Source organism: Arachis ipaensis, chromosome B09 (assembly GCF_000816755.2).
Source record: "Arachis ipaensis cultivar K30076 chromosome B09, Araip1.1, whole genome shotgun sequence".
NCBI lineage: Eukaryota > Viridiplantae > Streptophyta > Magnoliopsida > Fabales > Fabaceae > Arachis > Arachis ipaensis.
The window spans coordinates 15,353,935-15,362,916 of record NC_029793.2 but is presented as its reverse complement, the minus strand read 5'-3'; the positions used below and the strand labels follow the sequence as shown (position 1 = coordinate 15,362,916).

The window sequence follows — 8,982 nt, the reverse complement described above, 5'->3', positions numbered from 1 at the left end:
CTACTACGTGACACCCCTGTTTAAGCTCCTCCAGCTTCAAATGCCGATTGGCATGAGTGCAGGCATGAAACGTATTTGTCAATTAAGCCATTAACGTGATTGAAGTTTTCTAGTTTTGTTGTTCATGTAGTATTATTCTCATAGTTGAAAATTTTGTCTTCATCCATATTTTGTATTTTAAAAGTTATAATATAATAAAAGATAAAATATAATTTTTGTCTCTAAAATTGAGTAAAAAATTTTTGGTGTTTGCTACGGTACGATCATAAATTAATACGTACCGATACGTTTAAAATGTGGACAAATAACAATTAAACAAGTGGAATTTATTTTCCACGTCAGCATTTAATTTTTTCTTTTTTAAATATATAATATATCACCACTTTTACTAAAATACCCTTTTAATTAAATAAAAATAAAAAATAAATTTTATTTAATTTTACCGACGTCGCCGAAACGAGCTTCGAAGCCACCGTCGTTATCGTGCGGCTCTGTTCCATCATCGTGCAGCTACTGTTTCAGCTTTGAAAGCACCGTCACACAGCTCGGTTCCATCGTCGCGGGGCTCGCCTCCTTTTTCCGTCGTGCAGCTCTGTTCCATCGTCGCTGGCGCTATCTCTGTTCCTTTTTCCTTCACGTGGAACACACTCATAAGAGCCTATGCTAGAACCGCAGACCAAAAACACAAGTCCATGGAACTTTATAAAACAATGTTAATGATGGAACGAGAACAACAAAGTGCAGCGGTTATTCCTAATAATTACACATACCGTTTTGTATTAAAGGCATGTGCTTACTTGTTCTCTCTTTCTGAAGGGAAACAGGTGAATGCTCATGTATTGAAACTTGGGTTTGAATCGGATACTCATATTTGGAACAGTTTGATTCATTTTTATGCAACTTGTGGGTTTCTAGACTTGGCACACAAGGTGTTCGAGAAAATGTCCGAAAGAAGTGAGGTTTCATGGAACATCATGATTGACTCTTATGCAAGTGCTGGTGAGTATGACACTGCATTGAGAATGTTCTGTGAGATGCAGAGGATTCATGATCCTGACGGTTACACCATGCAAAGTGTGATTAGTTCCTGTGCTGGATTGGGTGCTTTGTCTTTGGGTTTGTGGGCTCATGCTTATGTCTTGAAAAGGAGTGACAAGAACATGATTGGTGATGTTTTGGTTAACACTAGCTTGTGTGATTCCTTTAAGTAAACAAATTACATGACTCCTAAACGATTCTTAGGTTAACATACTTGTGGATGCTTCAGTATGCCAGATTTGTTACTAGGTCTATGCAATTCTCAAAACATTTTTTTCTTAACCTTTTGGCCTGTTCTTGGTCTGATTGATGTCTTAAACTTCTAATGACATTGTTGTAGAATGATCCTAAAGTCCTTAATGGGTTTTGTTTTATTAACCAAGCTCTGAATGCTATCTAAAATACACCAACCAAAATATCTATAAATTGTTTTAAATTGATATAACTGATGTGAGTATGTGACGAATAAGCATTGCAAGTAGGACAAGTGCAACTAATATGTTCTAAATTCATGAATTCTTGGCTTCACTTGGGCCATTGTCATATTTAATTGAACACATAAAGCTTCTCTCTCTGGCTCTCTGATTTTGTCTCTTCTGTTTCTGTGGCGGGATATTATATGACAAGCGATATAATCTCTTCCATTATCCAGTCTCAGACGAAGATGCTCCTAACTATCACTCAATTATCCAGAACCCGATGGACATGGTAACCATGTTACAGCGTGTTGATAATGGCTGGTATATTACACGTTCTGCATTCCTCCAGGACATCGAATACAAATAAAAGTGTTCATGGTAGCAGTCTTGAAGACACCACGATATCAGATACTGAACTTTCAACAAGATTGCAGTCTATTAAGCAGCTTTTTGTTGAGCGCAGCGACGGTTAGAGCATTCCACAGCTCAAAAGGCTCATTTCACGAATGATGAAGAGGGTTTCCCAAACCAAACTTGATTGTAAGACCTCAGCTTTGAGTTTTTTATTAAACTTTGTTGAGGATGATCCAAATTTTTAAATTACTGTGAAGAAGGGAAAGGTTCCAAGTTGAAGGTCGTAATACACAAATCAAACTAAATAAATTTATTTACAGGCATTCTTTTCCTCAAATCCAGAGTAACATAGCTATAGGAAACCACAAGATGTAGCTATAGGATGCTAGGATTAAATGTCTATGGTAATTACATGCCAAACTCTGCTGGCATGGATAAATTTTACAAGTTGGCATTTTTTAAGATATCTTTGTTGTTTAGATATTGACATTGATGTTTAGACAATTTTTTGTTGAAAGGTAACCTCGTGTAAGCTATGGCGGCAAGTGGGAGAATCTTTCAAACCTCCTAAGTAAGAACCAACGTCCCATATCTTGTCTTGATTGTGTTCATGGCTCATTGAAGAGTCTCCTCAAATGGACAAGTTATAGTACTTTGTATCTCTGTGTTATTAGATTTCAAATCTGTGATATGCATTCTTTCTAATTTTCTAAGTAATGTCATGGTAATGGTAGTGTGTATTGGTTATGATGATGAGACCAATTAACTGTTTCCATGTATTATGAATGGTTTCTCGATTTCCTTATGCATGGGAAAGTATACTTTTCAAGCTATTATTTTCATTATATAATAAGTGGTATTTTTTTGGTTGTTTTAGGGGGTTGGAGGGTATGTGTGGGGAGAAGGGCTGCCAAATTTTGACAGCTTTTTGGATGAATTAATTGCTTATGACTGATTATAATGTTCTGTTTTTAACACATGCAGGACATGTACCACAGTTTCATGGACTTTCCGTGGGTTTTATGAGAAGGTGGTTTTAGATTAATGTTAGACTTCATCTTTTGAAAAAAAAATTCTTTTATAAAATAAATTCTGTTTTCAAATTGTTGAAATGTCTATGCATGCTTAGTGTTTCTTTGAAGCCTCTGTTTAGGCTATTTGTGTGGACATTACTATTATTAACATTTGGTTTATTTTAGATAATGTCACTTTCCTGGAAATTTTCATGTTAGCATACCGTATGATCTGTAAGATGTCAAGATGATGAGTGTTCAAGTTATGGCTTTATTAGAGAAAATTTTGGCTCTTAAGTAGTGGCATTGTCCAAATTTATATATAATCTATTTAATACCTTAGACATATATGCTTATTTTGTTATTAGCTATTCCATTTTCAAGATTTCTGAAAGATTTACCAGAAAATGTGCATATAAATGTAGGCATGCTCTTTTTCAAATGTGTTATTCGTTTTTAATATTTCTGATGTACTACTGCAGGCACTTCTTGATTATGAAAGACATAAGATAAAAGGTGGTGAGCTGAGTGTTCCAATTCCTTCACAACCAGAGCCTATGAATATCGAAAATCAGGTAAGATGTAATTTCTGTGTTTGATTTGATAGCATATGCAATAATATCTACTATATATAAAAGGAATTGGGTGAAGTTAGTGTCCAATTTTTTTCCCAATTTAACCCTTAACTCCCATACCAAGTAATTATGCAATTTTTCTTTCAAAAAGTAACTTCCAAAAAAGTTAAAGCTCTGTGCCTGCTCCACCACTAGTACAAGAAACATTTATTGATGGAAATTTTTGCTTTGTTGACTTCAATAGATGATTGATGGCACCTTTTTCATCAAGTTTGCTGACATAAGATGGGGGAACTATTGGAAAATTATATTGCTGAAATTTTAGGGGCTTTAACATGGTGCAATTCTAATTTAGATTGTCTCAAGTGGCTGGTGGAGCTGTTAATCTGAAGGAAAAAGACAGTGCCGAGTTCCCTTCTATGCTTGGCCAAGATGATTCCCCACTTGGTTCAAATTCTGTTGTAATAACAAATGCTTCAATACGTGATGTACAGTTAGAGTCTGCTCATGTTCAGTTTTCTAATTCTAGTGATGCTCAGACTTTACTTGAAAAGGAAGAAAAAAATACTAATTCTAATATCCTTCCTACGAGTGTTGATAGAACTGAAGAATCACCTTCAGCTCAAGCTCTGATAAACGACGATGCAAAAGAATGGAACTCACCGGCAAGATATCCTACGGAAATGAAGAGGGAAAAGAGGAAAGCCAAGAGCAGACCATATTGGATACAATTAGTATGTTGCTCATCAGTGGATCTTCAGAGAAGGCAAAAAACTGCCATATGATGGTTATGGTTATAGTTATTTTCATGCTATTTGGGGTCTTGTCTGCTTCTAGAGTTGAGATACATATTTTGATCATGCGTGAACTGGGTAGCCTCCTAGAAGTTTGGTTGTATATTTGAAGCATGTTCAGTTGCCATTACTGTTTATGTTATTTTAATGTATCATTATCATGGCTTTGGTGCCTTGTTATATATTGAAAATTAAGAAAACGTTGTGATCTTGTGAGCTTTACAAGTAGGGAAGATTTTAGTCCAATATATAAGGACTCGACCTTTTATTATTGTTGTGTTCTGAACTTCCATCCAAAAACTGTTAGACGATTTGAAGTACATAAATAAATAAATACTGTCGATAATAAGCTCGCTATTTGGTCCATAAAAATACATGAGTGTGATCCTTAAAAGTGCAGTACGACTGGGTATATCATTATCCTTAAAAGTGTCACTGTCAAATGTCAATTATGCAAAATTGGAACATTCTCCATCCTAAACTTCAGATGCAAACCCTGAAATCTCATTATGCAGTTTTCAGTCGATTGTCTTCAAACCCTAGATACTTCCTCTCCCTATTCTCCACAAATTCCGCTTCTCAGCCATCCCAATGCTCAAAGCAAATCTGCCCAATGTGATCCTAACACTAAAAAATCAAGTTTAAGCACCATGAAATTTCAAAGGAAAATGACAAAGAAACTACAGGCAAATACCAGGTTGTTTCAACATCAGATAAATATTCAGTTTCATATTGTGAATATAGAACCATGAAGAGATCCCATTGATGATGTACACTTCTGCATCTAATTTTGTGTTTGGTTTGGAAAGAAAACTAAAATCTTGATCCAGGAAGTGTATAAAATTATGCTTTAAGAATTTTCCCTAACATTTTGCCCAAATGTCACCCATTTTGTCATTTTAAATGAGAGGAGAACCTCATTTCACTTGTAATGAGCTCATGCCACCCTTAAGTGCAGCTTAACAGAGCTTGTTATATGCAAAGTCGGTTCAATGAAGCAGCAAGAACAAGAGATTCTCCTCATAAAATTTGGCATAAAGTTTGTTTGAAGTAACAATATGGTTCACGAGAGTACATACATTGTTTGATCCATATAGTCATAAGCACAACCACAGGTTGAAATTCACAAATTAGACAGATAACATTATTAACCTTTCTGAGAAGTACCTGGATATATCTGCTTCAAATACCGTAAAAAGAAGCCACTCTAGACAATGTGAAAAATCTCAGCTGATAAATCTGCCAGCCTTAAAGCCTATTCGAACATAACATGCGACAGTTATAAAAAATATAGTACTAAATTAATTCATATACTGAAGCAATGTAATCTTGACAAAATGATACCGAAAGGATCTGGTAATAAACATACAAGATTAAGAGGAACCACTGGATATTCATATCAAAAAGCTATCTATCTTATATCAAAATTTTCAGCCAAATTTTAACAAAGTTTCAGCACATTCTTAACAAAGAGTAACAAATTTTTCCAAATCTTTCTGATGTTAAGCATATTAGAAAAAGAAACCCAACTTTCAGGAGACAGTAACAAAATTATGAAATTTGAACAAGATCAAATACAGACCAAAAACAGAACAAAACTCACAGAGCCAAAAATCAAGAACAATCAGCACAACATACTAAACAGAGCCAGAAATCAACAACAATCAGCATCTAAGATTAGAATACAGCAACATATAATCACCTTAAATCCTAAAATCAATAAATCTATCAACAAGATTTCAAAAACAGCAGATTCAGAAGTTAAAAAACACAAACAGCAGTAGCAACATAACAAGTGGCATGACATTCAGAAATCAAAAGCACATCAACAGAGCAAGTAGTTAAGTTACAGTGGTGATATCTCTCAGATGCATGTCAATAAAAAATAAAGAACACATAAAGAAGCAACACAGCAACACACAAAACAGCACCACAGCAGAAGATCATTCAAAAAAATATCACAACACACAAAAATAGCAACACAGCAGAACTAGAGCTCATTGGTAATCAAATAATCATTCAATAAAAAATTAAAACACAAAACATTCAAATATTCAGTAATCAAATAATCATTGAACATGGCATAAATAAAAAACGCAGAAGAAGTTAGCAGTGAACTGACCGTCGAAGTCTAAGGTTTTTTTCTTGGTTGAGCTTCTGCTCTCTGAACTCGAAGGAAGGAAACTGGAATGGAGCTGGGTTTTTCTTCTGAGCAGTCTGAGAAGAGGGGGGGCAGAATCGTGACGGAGACAGAGGCCAGGCGACGAACACAACTCAGAAGACGGTGGTGGGTTGGAAGAATCTGCGACGACCAGACGAAGACGATGGTGACTGAGCGCCCGACGGCGGCGGCAGGAGCGCGATGGAAATAGAAGAGAGGAAATACCCCCAAAATGTCAAGTTAATATCAATTTTCAGTCTAGCATTAATGCTCTGCATGTACAACTATAACGAGGCATGATAAGACTTTTTCAAGAAACTCTGTTGATATAGTTACCTTCAATTCCTCATATGCCCAATAGTACTGAGGATACTTTCCACCAGGCCCGCCAAATGCCTCTTGCCATGAGTCCAGCAATACTAAAATTTTATCCCTCACTTCCATACGTGCCTAAATTATCATCAAATGACTTTTTAATTAGACAAGATTAACCACAGTTAAACAGCATTAATTCAAGTTGCCTCCAAGATGTTGATTGATTGGATATATCATCCTACATCCAAATAGCATCAATACTAAGATTGTTTGGATAGGTGTACATCATCTATGTTTTGGTCGATCAATTAATCCAAAGAGCAAAACCTGAACAATAGGAGCTTTTTACTTTGCTATGAAATACGACTAGAAATATTAATATTTGAGCCAATAAGACAAGAAAGAGAAGTGAATTAAGTTGATGTCAAATTATTTGGCAACTGAATCAAACTACATCATATTGATGGATCAATTTTACTAATAGACCACTAGTTCATAGCAATAAATACACACTCACCAAGGGTCAATAATGCACAAGTGAAATCACATACGCAACTTAAATAAGAATGATTCTCAAGTTTCTATCTGACACCACCTTACCTTCTTCCTTACAATTTTGCATTCAGAAGCTTCTTAACAACCAAAGTAGCAAAGAACAGAAGCTGTTCACTTATTGGAAGAACAAGAGGCCCCAAAGTTGTGATGTTAGTCTTCAAAGCCCCACCAGCAATAGCCATAAGATCCTTTGAGAGAGAAACACCAGTTTTGCCATCATCATCTTGTTCTTGATACACACACCTGAAAGCTTTATCATCAGCACCCTTATGAGTCCTCACAACATGAACAAGCTTGTACTTTGCTCTTCTCTTAACAGAGCCTTTGTTGGACAACAAAACAGCAGAACCACCAACACGGAACAAACAATTTGGGATCAGCATAGATTTCTTGTTCCCAAAGTACCAATTCTGAGTAATGTTCTCAGTGCTAACAACAACAGCATAAGTGTTCCTATGAACTTGAAGCATGTCCTTAGCAAGATCAATGGCTATAACTCCTGCACTACAACCCATACCACCCAAATTGAAGCTTCTAATGTTACCCCTACGCTTGTACTTGTTCACAATCATTGCAGAAAGTGAAGGAGTTGGGTTAAACAAACTGCAATTCACAACAAGAACACCAATATCCTTAGGCTTAATCTTTGTATTAGCAGAGAGATTATCCAAAGCACCAAACATAACATTCTCAGCTTCTTCTCTTGCAGCAGCCATGGAAGGAGTTGGAGGGATATGATGCATGGCTTCGGGTACATACTGACCGTCGAAGTAGGTTTTTTTCTTGGTTGAGCTTCTTCTCTCTGAACTCGAAGGAAGGAAACTGGAATGGAGATGGGTTTTTCTACTGAGCAGTCTGAGAAGAGGGGGGCAGAATCGTGACGGAGACAGAGGCCAGGCGACGAACACAACTCAGAAGACGGTGGTGGGTTGGAAGAATCTGTGACGACCAGACGAAGACGATGGTGACTGAGCGCCGGACGGACGGCGGCAGGAGCGCGATGGAGCAGATGAATACCAGGAACTGACGCGCCGAGGTCGAGGAAGAAGAAGCTGCGATTCTTGAAGGAGGAAGAAGCACGGACGACCAGACGACGATGGTAGTGCCTGAGAGCGTCGGACGGCGGCAGTCCTTGCGGCGGTGGTGGAGAAGCTAGGGTTTAGGGGAGAAGCTGTTAACATAGGGGTATTAAAGGGTATTTTTGTCTAATCAAATAAAGGAAGGATGTTTAAATCTTTTCATTAAAATTAAATAAAATTTATTTTTTATTTTTATTTAATTAAAAGGGTATTTTAGTAAAAGTGGTGATATATTATATATTTAAAAAAGAAAAAATTAAATGCTGACGTGGAAAATAAATTCCACTTGTTTAATTGTTATTTGTCCACATTTTAAACGTATCGGTACTAATGAATTTATGATCGTACCGTAGCAAACACCAAAATTTTTTTGGGTGACAAAATTGAGTAAAAATTTTAAAAATACTCATAAGTTTTATTTTATTTTAATTTTATCTTATAAATTGCTACGAGACAGAATTTAAACACTTATTTAACCGGACCAGTAATCTAACCAATTGACCAAGTTGTTTAAATTTTTTTGGTGTTTCCAAGTGAGAATGAAAGTATTGGAAATGAGTTCTCCAATCTCGACGTTTAAACTTTAAATGCTACCAGCCCAGCCCCAAGCCCACTATAAGTCTCCTTTGAAAAAAAAAAGACCTTCCTTCCAGAAACTTAATCAGTAGCCCCACCCCCT

General features: G+C 36.3%; 2 protein-coding genes across 4 annotated transcripts; one reads left to right on the top strand and one right to left on the bottom strand.

The window, feature by feature from the left end:
* Positions 448-1,824, top strand: LOC110266760 (pentatricopeptide repeat-containing protein At1g59720, chloroplastic/mitochondrial-like). Its single transcript, XM_021111766.1, has 2 exons — positions 448-999; positions 1,691-1,824. Exons 1-2 carry the CDS (start codon positions 693-695, stop codon positions 1,822-1,824), a joined length of 441 nt encoding a protein of 146 aa, XP_020967425.1. The 5' UTR covers positions 448-692.
* On the bottom strand, positions 4,435-8,400 carry LOC107617334 (3-ketoacyl-CoA synthase 4). 3 transcript variants are annotated; one of them, XR_002354385.1, is made up of 5 exons: positions 7,270-8,400; positions 6,691-6,804; positions 6,316-6,524; positions 5,361-5,448; positions 4,435-4,820 (listed from the first exon to the last, which is right to left on the bottom strand). XR_002354385.1 is itself a non-coding variant. In XM_021112208.1 (2 exons), the coding sequence occupies exon 1, from the start codon at positions 7,965-7,967 to the stop codon at positions 7,278-7,280; it is 690 nt and encodes a 229-aa protein (XP_020967867.1). In that variant the 5' UTR covers positions 7,968-8,400; the 3' UTR covers positions 6,249-6,804; positions 7,270-7,277. The 3 variants fall into 3 exon arrangements, 2 of the variants coding, with proteins under 2 accessions (XP_020967867.1, XP_016174562.1); XM_021112208.1 differs by lacking the exons at positions 4,435-4,820; positions 5,361-5,448 and having other exon boundaries at positions 6,249-6,804; XM_016319076.2 differs by lacking the exons at positions 4,435-4,820; positions 5,361-5,448; positions 6,316-6,524; positions 6,691-6,804 and adding an exon at positions 6,827-6,996.

Excerpts from the sequence above, each read along its gene's own strand:
- LOC110266760 (XM_021111766.1), top strand. The coding sequence starts at position 693 with ATGGAACTTTATAAAACAATGTTAATGATGGAACGAGAACAACAAAGT. Across the intron at positions 1,000-1,690 it reads TGACTCTTATGCAAGTGCTG|TCTCAGACGAAGATGCTCCT; the intron begins GTGAGTATGACA and ends TCCATTATCCAG.
- LOC107617334 (XM_021112208.1), bottom strand. The coding sequence starts at position 7,967 with ATGCATCATATCCCTCCAACTCCTTCCATGGCTGCTGCAAGAGAAGAA.